This window comes from Pygoscelis adeliae, unplaced genomic scaffold, assembly GCF_000699105.1.
Source record: "Pygoscelis adeliae isolate BGI_AS28 unplaced genomic scaffold, ASM69910v1 Scaffold31, whole genome shotgun sequence".
NCBI lineage: Eukaryota > Metazoa > Chordata > Aves > Sphenisciformes > Spheniscidae > Pygoscelis > Pygoscelis adeliae.
In genome coordinates this window covers 6,072,493-6,094,884 of record NW_008824233.1, presented here as the reverse complement: position 1 = coordinate 6,094,884, position 22,392 = coordinate 6,072,493, and the positions used below count along the sequence as shown (strand labels likewise).

Genomic DNA, 22,392 nt, shown 5'->3' with positions numbered 1-22,392 from the left:
TGGCGAAGCGAAACGCCGCCGGGCACCGGGGGTAGCGAGCGGCTGAAATAACCGGCTTTTCCCCGGGTTTTTGCAGGCTCTCCGTGGGGGGGAACTCTCAGCTGCGGTGAAGCTTTCCACGGGAAACATGGCCACTGAGCTCGGCAGTGGGGGAGAGCCAGGTGAGGTCTCTGCGAGCGGTCGGCTTCGTGGGCTGCCCGCCTGCTCCCCACGCATCGCGGGTTGGCCCAGGGGCTGGCTGAAGGATGGAGCAGAGCAGCCGAGGCCTGGACGCTGCCTCTCGGGAGCTGGGGTCAATTTCTGCAGAGGGTAGAAACCCCTTTTGCCTGTGGTTGTAGCAATGAATATTTATATTCTGTAGCTCTTCTAGTGTTTGCTATAGTGAATAGCATCGAAACTATTTCTTTAGTTAGCTGAAGACTAATAATTAAAAGCTGCTAATGAGGGTAATAGCCAAAAACACATGCATTTTTTGTCATAATGCCTCTTTTCTCTAGTTAAGAAACTACTGCATTTCATATGCTTGGCGTACACCTGAAAGGCAAAAAATCTGCCTTGCCAGTTATTCATAAGATTTGCTTTACAGACTAAAATCAGTGTTTTTAATTGTGTTCTTTGTTACAATTTTGATAATTTTAATGTAAGCTTAATATGATTGAATCAGAGTACACTTTAATTACTTAACCAGCAAAATGCCGGCAAAAATTGCTTCTGCACAGTTTCTATTCCTGTAAATAGGGAATGGGTTGATGTGTTGTCCCAAGAATGTTACTGTCCCTGTCACTAATTAGTGTTACAGGAAAACTTGATAGCACGGCAGGAAGTAGGACAAGATCACAGTGCATGAAGTGCTATGGCTGTGCATCACGCAAAAATCAAAATTTCAATTGATACTAAACTTTGGATGACAGCTTTGGGTGGCCAAAGGTGAAAGACCAGCTCTTGATTCCAAGGACCTTAGTAGCAGAAAAGGTTCTCTCTGAGCCAACAGAGTCGTCCTGGTTCAAAAGCCCATATCTTTATCGAGCTTTGCATGAGTATTTATTATACTGTAATGAACAAATCATGGATTTTCAAATATTGGTATTTTGCTTTTTTATACGTATTTAATTTGTCTGGGTGTAGCTTCTTATTTTATAAATCTTTAGGCTCTAAATAGAGCGCAGACTGAATTCACTGTGAGGTGGTAAGAGTTGCCTTTTCTATCAAGGAGTTTTAATTCACTCTTTAAAAAGCTTCGTACATTTTGAAAGGTGCCAAATGACAAATTTGAAGTTGGCTTGCATGCCAGCTGAGACATAAGTTATTTGAGGCCTACTCTAAGTCTGGTGTATGGATTGATGTTTCTCTTGTTTCATGAATGTGAAATAAAAGTTCTAAAATGCTGTGTGTAATACACATAAAAAGAGGTTCTAAGCGCTATTATATTCAGCTTTGTAGAATAAATATTTGTTGCGTTAAATATGTAGCTGTAAAGAAGGTTCTCAGAATGAAATGCTAGTCTCTGCCACCAATCAGTTATAAATTGAATTTTACCTGAATGCTTTTTGTGGTATCAGCAGCCAACTCTACAAATAATAATTCATCCATTCCATTACATATTTTTGTGATAAGCTACTAAATAGATAGAGCTTTTAGCAGAATGTATGTAATGATTCACTGTTGAAGGTGAGTGCATCTGTAAGGGGTGTTTGAGATTTTTCCCCTTTTGCACCTACGGCCTCTCATGTTTGCAGACTGCTGTGGTTGGTGAGGGTGGCTACTTTCCCCTTCCGGTTCCTTGGCACCCTTTTACTATTACCTCCTTTCTTTCTCTTCTGTCTTTTTCCTATATTCTCCTTTAGAAGACCAGAACCAGAAAAAGAACCACGGGACGTGTATCAAGAAAAATAGGCAAGAAGTTGTTTTAAATCAAAATGTATGCATTACCTTCCCGACTTCCTTTTTCTTCCTCTTTATCCATTTCAGTTACAAAGGTGTCACTCAGATTCTTATAGCATAGAATAGAATAGTTCCAGTTGGAAGGGACCTACAATGATCATCTAGTCCAACTGCCTGACCAGTTCAAGGCTGATCAAAAGTTAAAGCATGTTGTTAAGGGCATTGTCCAAATGCCTCTTAAACACTGACAGGCTTGGGGCATCGACCACCTCTCCAGGAAGCCTGTTCCAGTGTTTGACCACCCTCTCGGTAAAGAAAGGCTTCCTAATGTCCAGTCTAAACCTCCCCTGGTGCAGCTTTGAACCATTCCCACATGTCCTATCACCGAATACCAGGGAGGAGAGATCAGCACTTCCCTTTCCACTTCCCCTCCTCAGGAAGCTGTGGAGATCAATGAAGCACCTCTTTTGACCGGCTGGTTATACTGTGTTTTTGTTAGATCAAAGAACACTCTGAGAACACGTGGAAAGAGCTGTTATTTCTCCCTTCCAACCTTCTGCTGGTTCTTTCATTTGTAGTACAAGTAGCCTCTGAAATCCGAATAGCCAAAGTTAGATGATTAAGGATGCCTTAGCTGATGTTCCCAGCTCAGCAGTGTGAAATCTCATTACGTTTTGCTTCTTTCAGAAAAAGCAGATACTGACAGACTGCATTTCTTCATTCTTGTTTGGGTTTCTTCTGGATATACTTAAGTGCTCAGATCCATTTTATCAGTGAAGCTCTCTTGACCTGAGTTTGTTGAAAGTTTATTGAGAACTGCAGGGTAGAGTTCCCAACAACAGGTTAATTGTCAAACATCCAGCTGATTGAATTTGGACACGCAATGTGATTTGTTGCACTTAGACCACTTAGTGAATCATTAAGACGTGTATGTGTTTGTGGGTTTTCTAGGCAAAAACTTCATTTTTTAAAATTTCTAAAACAAAACAGAAGGAATATGAAAGAAATGGAATTCATTATTATTACACAGTCTTTGTAGGCTTTTTCAAGTCCTATTTTCATTAAAGTAATTGCGCTAATGGAAGAATTTTATGAAGCATGTTGTGTGCCTTCAAAGCACTACACCGTTAAACATATTTCTGACTGCCAGTCAGGTTTATCTAGATAACGGCCCATGTTGTAGCTATGATTCTCAAACTTTGTATTTTTCAGATCAGAGGCTAAATGTGGCACTTGGACAGTATGAAACAGATGAGATTTTGAGAGCCACTGCTGAGCAGGTATGTGAACTCAGGGCTAGAAGTAGTAAGAATTTTTCTGGTGAGGTTTTGAGACAAACATCTTTGCATACATAGAGCACAGCCTGCGTCAATGTGGCCTGGCCTTTCCTTGGGTCCGTCACACAACTCTAGAGCTGCTTGTTTTTCCAAGCAGCAGCAGAATAAAACTGTCATAGCAGTGAATTCTGGTATTTTTGGTGCGTTTTCAAAAGCTTGTCATATGCAGGAGAACATATCCCTGAAAGAATACTTGTTTTCTACTTTAGTAGACTTTTTCACTTTTATAGACTTCTCTTTTCTAAGAGATTGGTCTCACGTGAAGATAACTTGTTGTGCTGGGTACCATCAGCCTGTCTGAAAGCCTGGGCAGAAGCTAGGGCGTCAGCACTTTCCTGGTGCTGAGGTGCATGGAAATGAACTTAGCACTTACACAAACTTACGATTGTTCTTTTAAGAGCAAGATGATTCTCCCTCAGATGCAATTATGCTTTATATCAGAGCATCTCCAGGGGGAAAAAAAAAAAAATTTTTTTCAAATTGGGTCGGCACTCAAGGATTTTTGAACATAAACCTGGAAGTGATCATGTGGGATATTGTGTATGACTACAGTACAGGCAGAACAACAGCTTTGGGTTGCATATAAAAATTTAGAACTACATGCAGTCATGTGCAAGTACTAATACACGATGTATACCATTACAGAAAAATGCCCCTGGTGGTGATGGCAGATCAGGATCCAGGATGATGGACCAAAGGTAACTGATTCCAAATGATAAGTGGGAATACGACAAAGTATTCAAAATAAATTGTTATGTGCTTTTAAAAGTGTAAATATCCAGGTGAACCTGGTCTTACGTACGTGTGTTCACAGCTCTGAGAACTTGTGAATGGAGGTCTGTAAAAGTGTTCCTGTAGCAGTTGTTTTTAGATACTATTCTGTTTATTCAGTAAATGAAACATGACTTTTCTTGCACAATCTGTAAAATAAAGGATGAGAGATGAATGAAGGAATTCTCTAGTCTAAATTTTAAGACAATAAACAAAAGTGCGGGTAAGACTGTACCAGGTAGCAGGTAACTGCTGTCTGTTGAGGTCAGGTGGATGTTTTTAAAAATGCTTATTTGACAATCTTCAATAACAGTTGCCTATTAGTAAGTTGTTTAATAATCATTGTCATTTCCGTTCTGTCATAAAAATAACCTATGCTTTTTTCTTAGTTTTTAAGGCATTGTCACTCCAGACTAATACAGAATATTCAGAGAATTACTATCAATTACAAAAATATTAGGAAGGAAAAAGTATATCAGTAGAGCTACATTATTTTACGTTGTCTTATAGGCCGCTTTACTGTTGTATGTAAAAGCAGTAACAAAGTCTAGTCTTTAATCGTTCGGGATTCTATGGATGAAATATTAATGTCGTCTCAGTGCTCATTTATAATGTCCCATATTCTAGCTCTGTTATACAGGAAATCTACTGCTAATGATCATACTTTAAAAGTAGTGATTAAATTTGTTCATGTGATTCTGGTGAATATAGAGCTTGGAAATAAAGAAAAGTCACTGTTTTGTTCTGTTCTCAGGATTAAGAATTCTGTAAAACTAATTATCAGAACAATGTTCCAGCATTTACAAAATTTATTCTAAGCATGTTTTTTCAACTTTCTAGCTTGTCAACTCTAATCACAGAGTATGATAAACACTTGGAAGAAATGAGAGAACAGCTGCAGCTTTATCAGGTATGGATGTTCCTAACATTTCAGACTGTATATTCTTAGTATTTTGTAATATTAATATCTAGGCCGTTAGTTTTGGTCAATAAAGGAAAGTATGCCTGCGCCATGCTTCACAAACTTGCTGGATTGCAGTCTGCCTCAAATGGATGAACGGAGAGCTTTCTATGAAAAGGTTGGGAGATTGTCCGAATTGCACAGACTGCTGTGTGTTTGGAGAAGTAGTGTTGTGAAATGAAACACGCATGTTTTATTTCTCTAGATGTTCTGATATGGTTGCAGGTATTTTCCTAGGTGACATTCAGATGAGGCAGCTGTTGCCCCCTTTCCTTACAGGTCTGACCTTGGCCATGCAGTCCAGCTCAGTCCTGCAAGTGTAGATACACCCAGCCTCCTTCATTCTTAATAATTCTTCAGATTCAAATAATTCTTTAAATGTTTATTATTGTGGAGGCTGAGGTGGAGGGGGACTGGTCCTCCTTTCAACCACAGAAAAGTGAAACTTTAATGCTTCATATGGTCACCAAAAAGCAAAGTGATATGTTTAATAATGAAAACCTGTGGCATACAGAAAGCAATTTTTACTTGTGATCTACATGCAGAAGTTATACTCTGGTTTTGGTTTAATGCACTTAATTTGTTTGATCTGTCCATCATAAAGATTCTGCAAGTACAGTCTTCAGCTTGGCCGATTTCAGAAGGCAATAGAAGCACTATGGCTTTGTTGCGCTAGTTAGTTAACAAAACGGTCCATTTGACTTACGTAACTGAAGTTTCTCCTCAGTTAATTCCGAAACTCTTATCTCGCATGCTTACTGCATAAAAGATGAGAGTTATCCACTGTATCCCTAAAAGAATTTGCATTAATTAAGAATCAATCTGTAAGAGCTATAAGAATTCCAAAAGGTAAGTTTAATGCTCATAGTAACTTCTGAATGCTCAGGTGTAACAGGACTTAGCAGCCGTTAACTTTAACTGGCATCCTGTGACTTTCCTTAAAAAAGGAAGTGACTTTCATTTACTGTGTTATGCTGAATTAAATTGTCCATCTTTTACAGTATCAGTCAGAATTAAAAGATAAAAGAATTACCAAAGTTTATGTCACTAAAATGAGAGCTTACTTTTGCATGTTTTTGTGTTAGGCACAAATGGGTGAGATGAGACTGAAATTTGAACAAGTCACCAAGGAAAATGAAAGGTAAATAATTGCACTGCCCTGTTACTACTGCTGTTTTTCTTGATTTCTAAACCTTAAAAAGCTTTTTTTTCCTAGGACCTTGAAATCTTTTGAATTACTTAATAGTGGAAGGTCTCATACTCACGAGCTTAATGTTAAGACTCTAAATGCTTAATCTAGATTACAGTATCAGGTTTAGGAGGTTTAACCATATCTCTAAAAAACCTAGATATTAAACTATTTCAAAATAATGTGTTTATAGAACATAATAGATTTAAATATGAATTAGAAGTAAATAGTACATACAGATTGAAGGTACAGTATACTTCAGTTGTTAAAAAAATCCTGTTAAAGAAATACTTTGCTAAACTTAGTTCTTTGAATTTCAGGCTGCATGCAGAGTTGAAAGAGGCTCTTGAGAAGCAACTGGAGGCTCTTCTTTTTGTGCCTCTAGGAACTGATATTCCGGCAGATGAAGGAATAGTGAGAAACCTTCAAGAACAACTACAACTGATGAATCAAGTGTGTGAGATGAAACATTTGTGCTGTTTTATTTCTCTTGTGCCTTGGCAGATGAGGGGAAGCTGTTTTATTTTTTCATTCAGAATTAATTTGTTCAGAGTTCCTTGAGACTGTTTTGAGGCTCTTTTGACTTTCTGCAGCTAAAGAAACAAGTACTTATACTTTCAACTTAAAAACCTGAAGGAACTTCTCTCCTAGATTCATATAGGAAGTTTTTAATATTGATTTGTGCCTGTAATTTTACCTAGTTGACTTGATATTTATCTTGAATTCCTGACCAGAAAATTAATGAAATACTTTGTTCAATTCAAGTTTTTGTAGTAGCTTGTCATTTTAATCAAAACCATTATAATGTGGTATAAGGAGGCAAGTATATGTGGGATATAGAAAATAATATTTAAATGTGAAAAGATAAGGAAAATTTTTTGAGCTTATTACAATGATGTATCAATCCTGCTGCATATAATTAAGTTGAAGTTAAATTGGCAGCTGAATTTTGGTATTTGAATATTATATTTACTGTAGGCTTACAGTAAATACCTGTAAAAGTTTGAGCTATAAAAAAAATCTGGAAAACTTGCAGTTCACTTGTAGGTGGAATTTGAAGTTGTAAGCATCTGTTTTGCTGCATCTGAATTTGGTATTTTGTCTGTAGTTGTAATGCATGCAGAGAGAAGTACAGAAAATGGCATTTCTTCAAAATAGAAGTTAAGACTTCTCTTTTTAGAGAATGATAGATGAAGGTAAATGTGCTGTAATAGAAACTTTTATACAAATCGTTGTTTTGTAACATAGGAAAAAGAACACGCAATAGAGCTCTGGCAGACTGTATTACAGGAGCATGATCGACTCCAGCGGCAGTACCAGGAACGCATGACTGAAACGCAGATTCATGTGGCTGAAAGGCAAAAGCAGAAAGTAATTTTCATTTATATTTTTGTTAATTTTGGAATGTATTTCTATACTGGGAGATTCTGGGTCTGTGTGTAGTCAAACTGAAGTGGGGGAGTTCTACCAGTACTGTTAATTATTTTCCATATTAGTCATCTAAGGCTGAGTGGTCAGATGAGTCACTGATTCATCAGCTAAATGCACTGTTACGATTGGAAAAGTTCTTTATTTCAAATATGTGGGCAGGAACTTGGGGAACGCACTGAGTCTGAGTCTTAGTGCGTACATATGTATATGTGCAGAAGATATGCATGTGCATCTAAATAATCGTGTTTGAATTGCATGGTTGGAAATCTTCAGTAGAGTTCAAAATCTGAAAAAGCTGCTAAAGGTTTTTGAATTCTTTATTCTAAGGTAGAAGTCTTTCATGTTTTCTCCTATGTTTGAATCCTGAATTTTGTCTGTAAGGCCACAGTGGGATAGTGGGAAAAGTCATCTCTATTTCCTGTTGTCATTTGGTAGAGAAGCATGTGTAAACAGATGAAAAATGAAGTTCACCAGTACTCTTCTAATGCTAGCTTGTGTTTAGCAGTCTGTTTCTCTTCTGCTGTTTGTGGGGAAGGCCTTTCAGGAAATCTTAGTTCAGAGAAGAAGCTATTTTGCTCTGATGAGCTATATAAAGATGCTCAGTGTGTGAAGAACTAACAAACTTCATGCCTGTATGTACCTCGCTACAGATATTTCTAGGTCTGTAAAGAGATGCTACAAATTTTTAACACATGCTTTCCATTTTCAAGTACACTAGACTTGTGGGCACAGTTACAGCTCACCTATATAACAGAATTTTTTTACTGATTTTTGTTCTTTTGTGGTATTAAGTCCACCTCAGAAATATGCTCTTTTCCGAGAAACAGGAAAAATATATGTACAGCTATTGTGCTCTGTCAAGTTTCATAATTATTTCAAGTAATAGATGAGGGAATCCTCATAACTATGTGTAGTTCCAACTTTTTGCTCCTGTTCCTTCTATTAGATTATTTCTTGTGTTGCATTGTCAGTTACTGATAACATACACATAGTAGAGCATACAGAGTCATTGGTAGCTGTTGGAGGGTTTAGAGCTGTCAGTTTCCACTTTTCATTGGCAACTAAATTCTTGGTGGATTTTAATGCCGTTGTAACAAGAATGAGGTTGAGCTGCCTTTTGTTCTTAAATGCTACTGGTCTCCCACAGAAAAAGACTTTTCAGTTAAATAAACTTTTTTATTTTAGGTTTTGCTTTTAATGGAGGAGTAGAAAATAGCTATCAGAGGTAAATAGGAATAGGTAAGACCAACTAGAATTAGAATTGACAGAAAACGAAGATGAAAGAGGATATCATTGTAAGGGTTGGACATAGTAAATAAGGGAGTTGTTGGAATAGGTTTCTGGCATATACTTGGCCTTGAGGCTGTTAAACACAGCACAACTAGCAGATGTTCCAGGTCAGGGACTTGAGTCCTCTCTGTGCTCTGAAGACATTTGGCATGCTGCAGATGATTTTTTTTTGTGTGTGTGTGTGTGTTATACTAGTTTTCCTAGGAAGAGAGAGTGCATGTTCAGGGACTCGAGTTGAATCAGACAATTTTTTGTGTGGGTGCAAGACATCCTATATGGCAAAGAGCAAATTAAACGTGTCCATACAGGCGTTTTTTAATTAAGGGGTACATGTCTGCTACTGTGCTTAGCAAAAATGCTTGTAGTAGCATTGTAGTCTGTGTGGCTCTTTAAAGGCACTACTCATGTATGCTTTCATATTTTGATAGTAAGTATGTATGAGTTTTGGAAGGAGGCAATTTGTAACTGAGTGACATTCAGATACATTTTTCAGTAGTAAATTTAATTTGTCAGATTACTAGGTCAACAGCTAAAAGCAATCTAATTAAATCTACAAAGGCATATTGAATTTCCTGCAACATGTATAAATTTTCTTGAAAATGTTTTCCGTTGACTATGAAACTCTCTAATTATACGCCCTTTATGATGATAATGATTATAAGAAGCTCTGAATTCTCTTTTTAGGATCAGCTGACTGGCTTTCAACAGTTGACTCGGCAACTGCATATAGCCAATGAGAAAATAGAGTTGGTAAGTAAAACCTTCTGAACAGTGACCTAGTAAATTATGGGTTTTTTCCTACTAGAACCTCAAAGTATAAAAGAAAAGCAAAAAGTCATTCATACATACCTGGTTGGAAAAGAACTTGTGCCACTCAGATTTGCAAACTTCTCTAGGGTCCAGTCAAATTCAAGTAGTAATGGCTTTTTTCCTGAACTCCAAACACCAGGTCGGGTGGTTGAGAGGTTAGCTCTTAAAATTATGTGAGCTCTTTCTTCAAGGAGTCAGTGGTAGGCTTACACTCAGAATTTTAGTATGTGGTGAGTGTACTTCAGTCACACATTCAAAACCATCTTCACAAAGGAAAAATTTATTTAAATGATGACCTCTTACGTAGGTTAGCTCTGCCACATGTTTATCGATTCCTAGTTTGGCACTGCTGGCTTCAGTGTCTGTCGTTGACCTTCTCAGGGTTTTTTCTGAGCTCTAATCATCTTCCAGTGCTTCATCCATATCCTTAGATTGTGAGACTTCTTAGTCTCTAAGCTTTAGCCTAGGACTTCCGGGATTGACAAACAATTTTAATATGGTGGAAAAATTGAGGTCAAAGACTTGGTGAGGTTTCTGGCTGAGTAGCTGCTTCTCTGAAAGACATGATTTCTGTGTGATTTTTGATTAATGTTTGTCTTGGATACTGGCAGTGCAGAAAGACTCCTAACTTACTCTAGGCAGTCTGCTCTTTTCTGTCTTTATCACTGGAACCTTTTTTTCCTCACATTTGACCTATTGTTAAAATATAAGCCTGTTTCTTTGCTGTGAAATATTGTTGGTATGAAGGAAGGATTTCTACGTTCTTTGTCACAGTGCCTGTTACTGAAAACTTTTATATTGCCATTTTTTCCCTTTTCCCCGCTTTTTGTATTCTGTTCAAAGCAAGTCAAGTCTTTAAATGTTCCTTGACTATGTTTTTAAGGTGTCTAATCATTCTTCTTGCTTACCTTTAAATTCTTTCCAATTGTGCCATCATTCTTGAACTGTGGTGCTGGAAACAGTACAATACACCAGTGAAGCCGTTACAGATGTTGAGTAGTATGTTGCAGATTACTACAGAATTATATCTTGCAAGCAGTTGTCCTGTTTACAAGCTATTTCATTAGTATTAATAAAAGCAAAATAATGGACTCAGGAACTTTTGCCTTATGTAGTCATTGATGGTCTCAAAATTAACTGTTCTCTGTAGATAGATACTTTAGAGGTACTGGGAGGTTGCTGTCTGAAAACGATCTCAAGCAAGTACAATGATGAGCTTTTAAAGCAGTTTTGAGGATTTGGAAGTTACGGACTGTTTGATCTGCTGTTACAAGCAAATCAGTAGTAGGTACCTCAAAAAAATAGGATCACTGAATGTTTAAAATCATAAAACTGGAAAGAGGTGATGTGGAGAGGAGAGTGAAATATGTAAACACTTTGAAAGAGATGAAACGGACGATGTTAAGATAAAGGTAATCCATTTGTTTGCATTATCCAAAAAACATTTGGCAAGGTCCGTTACCAAAGGCATAAGGATGTCATGGGATAAAGAAGCATGCCCTTTCTTGAACTAACACACTGAAAAATAGAAAGTGAAGAGACAGAGTAATTAGTCAGGTTTTTTTATTGTGGTGAAACAGCTGTGTTTCCTAGATATGCTCAAGTTAGAGTTGTTCAGCATGTTTATAAGTGTTCTGCAAATGAGATTCAGTATTGAGGCAACAGTGTTCACTACTGATGTTAAACTGTTTAGGGTAGTGAAAACTGAAGTAAAGTGTGGAAGTTTGCAGAAAGATCTTATGATGTTGAATATCTGAGTGAATTTTATCTGACGTTTCATTGGTATTAATAAAAGCAAAATAATGCATGTGGGCAAGAGGGAGCTTTCATTTCGGGTTCTCTATGATGGTCTTGAAATTAACTGTTACCACTCAGAATAGGTATTGTAGAAGTAGGAAGCGTCTGAAAACAATTCTTAGCAACAGTCAAAAAAGCAAGAACAATGTTAGCAATTATTAGGAGAGGGAGAAAACAAGTATATAGAATCTTAGAATAGTTTGGGTTGGAAGGGACCTCTAAAGGTCATCTAGTCCAACCCCCCTGCCGTGGGCAGGGACATCTTCAACTAGATCAGGTTGCTCAGAGCCCCGTCCAACCTGACCTTGAATGTTTCCAGGGATGGGGCATCCACCACCTCTCTGGGCAACCTGTGCCAGTGTTTCGTCACCCTCAGCATAAAAGATTTCTTCCTTCTGTCTAGTCTAAATCTTGTGCTTAAGCCCATGGTACAGTAGTGTCTTGAATGCTGCCTGCAGCTGTGGTCATCTCTAATATCTCAGTGTAAGAGATATGTATATGTAAGATCTAGAAAAGGTTAGTAGGGTAACAAAAATATGAAATGTTTCTCAAATGAGAAGGCAGTTAAAGGAGAATGACACCTCCAGGCTGGCATAGAAAAAATGAAGGAGGAGCAATTGATCATTGTTTCTTGTCTCTAAAACAAAGGAATTCTTTCCAGCAGTATGTGGTCTACTGTGGTACTCATCGTGACAAGGTAGCCCAGACACCTAAACTAGATGGGAATGCAAATGGTAGGTCTGAACTATTACAATTCTCATCTCAGGGAGTTCTTACACTACCAAAATATGGGGAAAGAAGCGGGGAGGATTGGGTAACATCACTCTGCATTTGCCTTTCTAAAATACTCTACCTAAACCTTGGCACTTGGAGACCAGCAACAGTGTTAAATAGACCTTACTGGCTATTTTTGTGGTATTACATTCTGTAGAAATGCCCTATAACAATTCTGCATATGTAACATTATCAATGCAATAAGGAACATGTTAAAAATATCTCCTTATTTTGCAGAGTAATCAACAGTTTCTGAAAACTGTAACAGAACAAAATGTGGAACTAGAGCAGCTACGAAAACAACTCAGGTATAAACCAGGCAATTTAAAAAATTATTGAATATCTTTTCTATAGCTTTTTCTAACCTGCTGCTGTATCATGGGCCTTGTTTGTACTGCAAACTGACTTGATAGTGATAGTTACAATGGTTTCAGTTAATTCCTCTTAAGTTTGTTACAAATGTGTGCATCATTAGTGTTAGGGTAGCGTATTTCCAGTTAGCGTTCTTTGGTTCAGCTGTTTCCTGAAATATTCAGCATTTGACCTTTGATTTAAAAGGAGCGAAGTGTCAGTATCACAACAAAATTCACTCTGAAGATAGGTTTTCATTAGAATACAGTTTGCCTAAATGCCAGTTACATAATTACTCATTACAGTTCTGAAATTTGAATGTTCAAAGTAGTTTCAAGTTTTAATGTTTTTAATAAAATTTCCATTCACTGTTTTTCAATAAAGAGCTCTAAACCATAGGCTGTTTGGAAGTTAGAGGTAAGAGAAGCATTAATTATATTCCTGAAGTATATTAAGGAAAATGAGAAAAATGCCTGCGACACAATTTCATGATTGTTTGTATTTACAGCCATAGTCTGTTCAATGCCAGTTTACTGTATCTGTTAACTCTTTCAATTAGTGATGGTTGAGGTCAAACTAAAGTTTAATTTCAGTAAACAGTGGATTTGTGGACTGATGATAAAAAAGAAATGGATTCATTATCAGCCAGTGATTTTTTTTTTTTATAGCATTACCTAAAGTTTTGAATAAGCTTTTTTAAATAAACTTTTAAGATTATAAGCTTACAACTTATAATGTACTTAAATTTTGGTTTCATTATTAAATTTGCCTTTGATTTTTAGTGATTGTAATTTCCTTTGATACTGTGATTAAAATATTAAATGTGGTTGGACCGCTATGATGTTTTAGTTAGTTTTATCTTTTGATTTTAAAGAATGTCACCCCAAAAGTGGTAAAAATAATTTCCATTTTTATGTACACAGTGAAAGATGGCTGTGTGTGTTTGTGCATGCACACGTGTTCATGCACTCAATTTTTGTATGCAGCTTTTGCAAGTAATGCTGGTATTTAGAAATCTAGGTTGGCTGAACACTGGCTGATACTGATTTTTATCCCTCCAAGAAAGAATGGCTGCATCAGACGTTCCCTCTCCTCTCTTCCAAACTCATACAAAATATTACATGAAGAGCAGTTGCTGTCTGTTGTAATGCTAAGTGCTTATCACTGTAAAGATTGGGTGTTACACAAATCTTACCATCTGTTTTACGAGTCTAGTTGTACTAGTCGTAGATATTAAAGTTACTGTGTCACAATACCCACAAGTAAAACGTAACAGGTTTAGAGTGAATGAACAGATTCATTAGTGTTGAATATTGGTCATTGTTGAGTATTTATTAACCAATTTAAAAATTGGTCTTTTTTTTCAAGATTGGTTGTATCCAAACTTTCTTGCTGTTAGAGCAATAAAAATTAATACTAGCAGCAGCTAAGCTTTCACCCCCTGCTTGGTATTTTATGGTTTACTTACTAGAAGAATTTTATTTGTTTTAAACAATGTTTATTTTTACATTTCCTTTGTACAATAAATTTAGGACCAGAACCTGCTTACAAATGCCAAGTTACCTCAATCACTGAGGATGTGTTTTTGAGGGTGACGTGTTAGCACCTCTCATTTTTATTAGCCAAGATTTTTCCATGGAAAAACTATTTCCAAAAATAGTGTGTTTTGGAGAAGGAAAATGTTGTGACAAGCAATCAAAGATTAAGGTGGTATTCAGGGTATTTGCTAAAATAAAGTATTTCCAAACTCAGTCATCACTCGCAATTTGCTTGTGCGTACTACTATTTAATTCTTAAAAGGGAAAGAACAACATTTTCGTATCCCTACTCTTTTGGAATTTCTTCCCTTGCAGAGGGTATTAGTATTGAATTATGGTCTTGATATATCATTCACTTATAAATTTGATTAAAAAAAAAAAAAACAACAAAAACAACAAACCCCAACTTAAAATCATTCGGGCTGTGGTTGAGCAGCCAGTTGAGTGGTTTTGTCAAAATTACAGATGTCATGATTTCCTTTGGTCTCACCTTTATTTCATTTTTTAAAAGGAAACTCCTTTTTAGGCTTGATCCTTGGAGTTATATGAAGTTCTTTGATCAAATAGTTTAGAATATGGTGTGAAAACCAAAATGACCAAACTCTTTGATTCATAGCCATGCACACACACAAGGATCTGTATAACTGTCTATATGGCAATGAGCGTGGATGTGCATGTTTTCTACTTAAACTACTGCTTCAGGAAGAAGGTACATTAAAAGGTAGAAGTCCCTGGGACTGACTGAAAGCTAGTGGATCATCTTGCTCTGAACTTTTACTCACACGTGCCCAAATATATATATGCATATTTTTGATTAGTTGCTGTTTTGTAAATAGTGAAATGGTGAGTGAATTTAGACTTCCATCTAAGTATCCATAGGGCTGGAGTAGTCCTCTTCCTTCTCATTTCAGAACACTAGATTTCTGATTTAATATGTTCTAGCTGGGCAAGACTGCTCAACATGTGGCTTAAGGCAATCAAAGCAGTTAACTGCATGCCATTAATCAATAAACGGACAATCAGTGGCCTGTATGTTAATAATCAATATTAATAATATAACAGATAAACCATGATACTAGGCATTTGCAATATATTAATAAACAAATCTATAAACAGCTTTCTGTAATTGATCCCATGAAGTACTGATCTCACACACACTTTCTCGCTTGCTTTTATATAGGTACACACACCCTCTCTCGCAGGAAGCATGAGTTAAAAGTATGTGCACAGATACTGCCTTTTTGGGAAGTACATGTTCCCCCATCTACACGCCCCTCCTGCTGGAGGTGCGGGTGCTCCAGCTTTAAGTGGACTTGTGCTGCTTCCTGAAGTCTGCTAGTTGTGCCCTGCTGAGAAAGCACCCCTTGAGTTCCCATACACACACCTGATAGGTTGGTCCCCATTTATTTCACCCTGGGCTGGGGGCAGGCTGCTCCCGGGGTCTGGTGGGGTGGCTGCTCTCAGGCATGGGAGAAGGTGGCAATGCCCGTGGGGTGACTCCTGGCAGGGTCAAACACAGCTTCGCTGCTGGGCTGTCACTGTAAGGTCTGTCGCCTACAATCGCAAGTTTTCATGTTTCCTTTCAAGCTGTCGTCTTCTCAGAAGTCTCTTCATAACTGTTTAATCTGGCTGGCGATGATCATGAGCAACCTTTGTCATTTTACTCTCCCTGTAGCATTCTTAGTTTTGGGCAAAGAGGCTCTCGGAGGAATTTTGCATCTCTAATTACGGGCACTGATTACACTCATGTTCCTCTCAGATCAGCCAAAGTTCTTGCAGCCCTAAAAACAGTACTATGTTACACTCGCAAAGCTAATGACAGCAGCTCAGTTTAGCTCTAAAGTAAGTGCTGCAGTGATTCTCAAAGAAGTCTGGAATATTTTCACCAGTTGTTTCTCTAACATGAAATTACATAGATGTAGTTTGCGTGGATTATATAGCATATATTGCAGACAATTCTAATCCTTTTAGATGTTTTTAATAGATTTACATTGATTTATGGTGATAGAGTAACAAGTCTAGAGAGGAAAAGTAGATTTAGGAAAAAAAACAACTTACATATAAGAGAATTTAGGTTTGTATGGCCTAGATTGAGTGCAATTTTGGAGCTTTTGATATTGCTAAACTTATAAATGTGTTGATAAATATTAGGTATTTTAAGATTAGTATGTAGCAAAGTATACAATCTGATACATGTAGATATAAAACACTTCAAACACGCTCCTGGCATATTGTCATCCTACATCACCAGTATGCGTGCCTGAAGGAAGACTCCCAGATTAAGTTTTGGCAAGTAATCTGGGAAAAAGAAGACAAAATTAAGAGTTCTGCTGGAAGTTATTTTCAGGATGATATTAGCTTTTATTCTTTAGGTCAGAAGCTGACCTTACCCAAAATAAAAAATTGAAATTTGGGCAGAAACTCCTTAAGAAGTGTTTGAGAACTGAGTCATTGCTTCTCATCAGTGTTAACATAAACTCAATATAAAATGTAGTTACGCTGTACTATTTACATACTATTTATGTACTATTATGCTAGCTATTAAAGGGTCATCATCTGCCATGCATAGAGGTGATGTAATATTTGATGTATTTCTGTAGAGAATTGAGGTTTGAACAGATTTCACTTACTTATATGCTAGAATTTTTATTAAAACATTTATTAGTGCTTTAGTGTTTCGAAGCTCTGTTGGCATTGCCAGGATGGAAACTTGGCATTGCTAGGGCAGGTATCTGCATTTCAGAATCATAAAGCTTTTAAACAGAGACAACTTGCCAAGATTATGTTAAAGATATACTGCACAGTGAAGAATAAAAGCTGCATCTTTAGAATCAATTTGTTGCTGGTTAAACACGCACCTCTGAATTTGATCTGAATCTGAATTTGGTCATTAAAATGCATTTTTAATACTGAAGATGTTCTGAGTTTTATGACTTCTTTATATTTTTCTTATTTTTTCCCTTCTTATGCTGGGTTTTGAGGTTTTGTTTTGTTTTACAGCACATTTTAAATATTATTAAATATTTTTGGGGAAGCAACTTCATGTCCTCATAAACGTAACGGCACTTTTTGTAGGAGAAAGGTGCATGATTCAGGTGGGGTAGGATCAAAGTTTGGACCTGCAATGAGGACCATGTGTCTGGGAATACTGTTTTTATGTCTGTTTTTGCTTTTTAAAGAAATGATAACAAAATTAGCTTTTCTGATTAATTAAGCTGAAATTCAATATTTGCTGTAGAATTGCTGGGATTATGTATATTTTGCTTAAGATTTTCATATAGGTATAATATGCTCATCTTTTATGCTATTAGATCAAAATTATTATTTCTGTAAGGAATTTCTGCTTGAAGTTGATTCTTAGCAGTATTAAGTGTTTTCTGGCTTCTTTCATGGCTATTAGTGCTCCAGTTTGCATTAGCTTATCTAATACGTTTGCTCTTTTTTAACTTTATCATACATTTAATGATTGGTCTTTAAATTTAGCATAATATGCAGCCTGAATAATTGGGTTACACCCCAGGTGAAGGACTCTGTATGTCTTTCTGTTCCCAAGTCAGAAGAGTAGGAGGGTTGCTCATTTCAATAAGCTCTTCTACTGAGGAGGAAGTCTGATTCCTTAATTAGCCCTTTTTTTTTTTTCCTTTTCTGTTTCAGCTTATCAAACCTCTTCAGATTACAAAGCACATCACTTAAATTCTTCAGAAGTGGTTAATTATTTTTTTTTTAATTCCTGGTCAAATTGCTTTAAAAAGTGAAATCTAATTCTGAATAAGATTTCTCTATTAAGTATGTGTGGCCAATTATATTTAAGTTATTGAATCACTTAAAGTTTTTGATTGCCTAGTCCTTCCAAATATTTAATCAGCACATGCACCTTCTTGTTAAGCTATCTTTAAGAAGTAATTTCCACAGGACAATTGTTTAATGAATTTGGTATTCCTCTCTCACTGCCACATAGTAGGAAGGAGAAGAAGGGGGAAACCTTTTCTGCCCTGTAGGAACAGTGTTATGAAATCTGACTGCCCTTCACAGCTATTTCAACAAAGTTGTAATGGAGTCGGTTTTTTTCCCCTGTAATAATTGAAATGTAATTCATAGACCATTTTCTTTGTACAGGCAAGCCAAAATAGATGGGCGGACAGCAAATGCTAAGGTTGATGAAATGACCAGATTGACAGAGAAGCTTCAAGGCCAATTGGAGAGAAAGGTAATCGAGAGAAAGGAATAATTTTGTATTGCAATTGAATGGCTAGTTAGTTGTCTGCATGCTGACATTAAATTAATCGCAAGTTGTTCTCTAACTTGTTTTATGTTAGTGTATCTTTATTTTGTTCAGGGAAGCTCAGATGATGTCTGGATAATACATATATTCTTTCTAGGAAGAAGACGTGATATCTGCCCAGCAAAGAGAAACAGCATCTGACAAACGCTTGCAGCAAATGCAGTCTAGTGTAAAACAATTAGAAACAAGGTAAAGATAGCTCATTGGGTGTTAATAACAGGATACATGCAAGTGAGATAAAATATTACGTTTTTTTCAGCCTCTGGGTTTTGTGTTTCTGAGCAGTTCTGTTTTCTCAAAATACAGATATCTTATGCTTGGCTGCTCTCTAACCTTTCAGAACAGCTTCTGATTTCAATGTTTTTAAAATGATAAAACAGACCACCTGATTTTATTGGCTGTAATGGAGAGAAAATGAGGCATATATTTTTCACTCTAGTGCATAAATTCTAGCTTCTCAACTCTCGTTAGCTTTAGGTGGAGTTCTAAAGAAAAACATTCACACTGAAATTTGAAAATGTTTATGTAAACTAGCTGTTTTTGAGGTGAATACAGATTTTTCTCAGTGTTAAATAACCTTTGGTTTCAGGTCTTAGTTCAGCAATCTTTATACAAAAAAGATTATTTCATAAAACTGGTAAAGCACACTTGTTAACAGTAAATGCTAGTTACAAAAGTAGTTTGAATACCTGCTAAGGAGTAGAACTTTAATTCCAGCACTATCTACTGGAAGATCTAAGACCAGGTTCTTTTGTGTGTGGGTTTTTTCCCCCCCTTCACTTTCCAGGGATATCATACTCGCTGAGCACAGTGATTTTGATTCAAGTTTCACGAACATTTGAATTCTGTTGTTGAATTATTAACATTAGTCAAATGACCTGATAGCTAAGAAGAATTCGTACATTTCTTATTGAAATTATTGTATGACTGTTCATCTTCCCTTCTTGGTCACAGCCTTGTGAGCGTGATTAGCAGACTCTTCAATAACTCTAGAAACCAAATAATTACTAGGGAACCAACCCTGTGACTGTGTGGTCAAGTACGGCCTGGAGGAGTTGCATAGACTTGTGTGGCTACCTCTACTTGGTGAAATTTCACTGGCCTAAGGATTGTGGAGGCTCTTAAGTTTATTTTAGAATGTCTTAAGGAATTAGCTAGTTTTGTTATTTTCTGTAGGTTTTTGGTTCTGCAAAAATCGAGTGGCTGTCTTTGCATGTTTTATTACAAACACGTTAGAAAGTAAAAAAGCATGGCTGCTTGAAAAGGCAGCCCAAGTGTTGCCAGAGTGCTCAGTATGGATATTGAGAACCATGCACTTTATTGAACCAGCAGCACTTGTGGAATTTTCTGAGATTTTTTTTGAGGATACCTCTGAGACTCTCTTGCTCTTTCTTATGCCTGCCAATACTGACAATCATAATTAAACAATAAGAATTTCTGAGCTGTTGTAAAATTACCAGTGGTTTTCATGTTCTAATGGTATAGCTGCAACTTCATTGCCCACATCCAATTATTCTATTTCCTCCACAGAGGAAAACTTTATTCCTTCTGGGGCTGTTCTATTCTGGTTTAATATAGAACATTTTCAGTAATGTATCCCAGGATAGCAACATTCTTCTAAGGATCTTCTGAGATTAGATATCTGAGTTAACTCCTTTAATTCTGTTTCTTTCTAGGACTCGATGGATATTAAACTCAAAGACTCTGTCCAAAAACAAGCAGAAAACCAGAAATGCAGTTTTGGCAACTTATGAATAAATACTTCCTATTAGTTTAGTTTGAAAGAATTAGTGTCTTAATTAAGCATCCTACTGTTAAATGAGTAAAATTATTACTGTCTTGTAGATTACGTGTTACTGTCCAAGACGCTGAACAGCTGAGGACAGAAAGAACAGCCCTGGAGAAACAAATCACAGAGCTTCAGACAAAGTATGCTAATCTAGAAAGGGAGAAATATGATGCTGTTGAAAAAGTCCAAGATTGCATACAGCTCTTAGAAGAAGCTAACCTACAAAAAAGTCAGGTGAGGCAATGGATGAAGATTTTTTCGATAATACTTTAATCACTTACAGTTGTGAAGTGCCTGATGATGTATTCTTACAGGCATACATGCATACACAACCAAGCTTCTTTTATGTCTGTTGTACTAAAATTAGTTGTGTAAGATAGCAAACTGTGATATGACCATACATTACTTAGACTTGTCACACAGTATAAATTTCAAAGACTATGTTGAGTGCCTGGATAAAGGTGATCTAAGTGATAATGCTGTCCCTGAACTTGAATTTTCAAAAATTTTTGACAGCTTCTTATCAAATACTTATAAACAAATTGGGCTGTCAGAATAAAAAGGAAGGTCCTGTTACGAATTTATAACTTATTAATGGTTAGGAAAGAAGAGCTAAAACGAAATGAACTTTTTTGTTATATGGTGGACGTGGTTCACCAAGAGAATAAGTTCTGTGTTCAGATCTTAATTATTCAGAAGAAATCTGGAAAAGTGACTGAGTAATGAGTGGGTGAGGTCTGCAGTCAGGAAAAAATTGCAAAGGCATTTATTAGCATATTATAAAATGGCAAAAGAAATTCAAATGTGCCATACTGGGTGTTGAATTTAGTCTTACCAGTCAAAAAATGGTTTAGGAGGTGGTGTGGATGTCTCTTAAGAATACGTTCATGCAATCCTCAGTGGTACTTGATACAGTGAATAGAATGTTCAGGATGAAAGTTAAAAATAAAGATGCCTTTAAACATAGTGCACCTTCATGTGCAGTTTTGATCAGCCCATTTCAGGCAAGATATAGGAGAATTAGGAAAGTGCAGGAGGAGTCAGCAAAGAAAACTAGACATGTGGAGAGGCCTTAAAACAAATTTTTATATACAGTATGGGATTAAACTGTCATAGGATGATGTGTATGCCAAAAGTACAGGCATGAAAACAGTCATATTCACGACAGGACAATCCACCAAAACTTCCTAAAGTACAGGGTCCAATCCAGCAAATCTTGACATGTCTATTGATCAAAAAAAAAATAGTCACCGTTTTCCCAGTCCTTAACTTTCCTGAAGTATCTGCTGTTTGCCCCTTTAGGAGATAGGATACAGGGCTTGGTAAACTTTTGTCTGGTATGGGTTCTTTGTGTTTTAATGCTAAGCTTCAGTTCGAGTCAGGCTTTTAGAAATACAATCAATCGTGTTTGCTGGCAAGACAGAACTTCAATGCACATCTGATGACTGTAGCCATCAGTAAGTGAAACCCGTTTTAGTTAATGTCTGTGGGAATAAATGGAGAATCTTAGAATTGGTTCTATTTGGGCTAACATGTTGAACTGTTAAGCAGTTAAGGAGATAAACGCTCCCTTTTATTCTGAAGTTGATTTTCAAACTTGAGGAGCCTCCTGAGTATCTAAACTAGCGTTTTAACTGTTGGAATGTTAAAGTTAGTCTTGCTCTTGCTGATTTCAGTTCTGTGACAAAGGAGGCAGACCTGCCTCCTTTTTTTGGACAGAAGAGGGAACTAACTTCTTTAAAGAGATCCTGCTACCTTCTGGCCTGCTTCCAGACTAGATTAAAATATTGACAAAGCTTAGTGTTCTGGTCGTTACTGTGGTCTGTGATTCTTCTTGTAACACAAAAGAGGATTATCAGCTTGTTACAGCCTTTCTTCCCATATATTTATAGTCATTTAGGAAACCCTTTGGTGGCATCTTTTCATAACTTCCTCATAACTTTCTGCATCTCATTTGCTTTATGAACTGATCTTCTACAATTCCCTTTACCTGTTAGGGTCTAGTTCAGAAGGGGGTGAAAAATGAAGTTTTACATCCTCCAGCTCTCGATGGCCACCTTTGGACTTGTCAGTTCCTTTTTCTTAGCAAGATATTTTGATCCTTAACAGCATTCCCCTTACAGCCCAGTAGTGGGGAGAATACGAAGAATGAAGGGTAAAAATAAAATCTTTTTTTCAGAGTTTAAAAACC

The 22,392-nt window shown here is 36.8% G+C and overlaps 1 protein-coding gene across 1 annotated transcript in view; it reads left to right on the top strand.

The window, feature by feature from the left end:
• The first annotated feature begins 78 nt into the window (after nucleotides 1-78).
• The window catches only part of SCLT1 (sodium channel and clathrin linker 1), a 48,131-nt gene continuing 25,817 nt past the window's right edge, over nucleotides 79-22,392 (top strand). Inside the window, exons 1-12 of the mRNA XM_009334937.1 lie at nucleotides 79-161; nucleotides 3,094-3,161; nucleotides 3,864-3,916; nucleotides 4,830-4,899; nucleotides 6,036-6,091; nucleotides 6,460-6,592; nucleotides 7,388-7,510; nucleotides 9,545-9,610; nucleotides 12,479-12,549; nucleotides 18,247-18,337; nucleotides 18,510-18,601; nucleotides 20,258-20,435. Coding sequence (XP_009333212.1) covers nucleotides 128-161; nucleotides 3,094-3,161; nucleotides 3,864-3,916; nucleotides 4,830-4,899; nucleotides 6,036-6,091; nucleotides 6,460-6,592; nucleotides 7,388-7,510; nucleotides 9,545-9,610; nucleotides 12,479-12,549; nucleotides 18,247-18,337; nucleotides 18,510-18,601; nucleotides 20,258-20,435 — 1,035 coding nt within the window. The 5' untranslated portion in view covers nucleotides 79-127. The remainder of the gene's footprint in view (nucleotides 162-3,093; nucleotides 3,162-3,863; nucleotides 3,917-4,829; nucleotides 4,900-6,035; nucleotides 6,092-6,459; nucleotides 6,593-7,387; nucleotides 7,511-9,544; nucleotides 9,611-12,478; nucleotides 12,550-18,246; nucleotides 18,338-18,509; nucleotides 18,602-20,257; nucleotides 20,436-22,392) is intronic.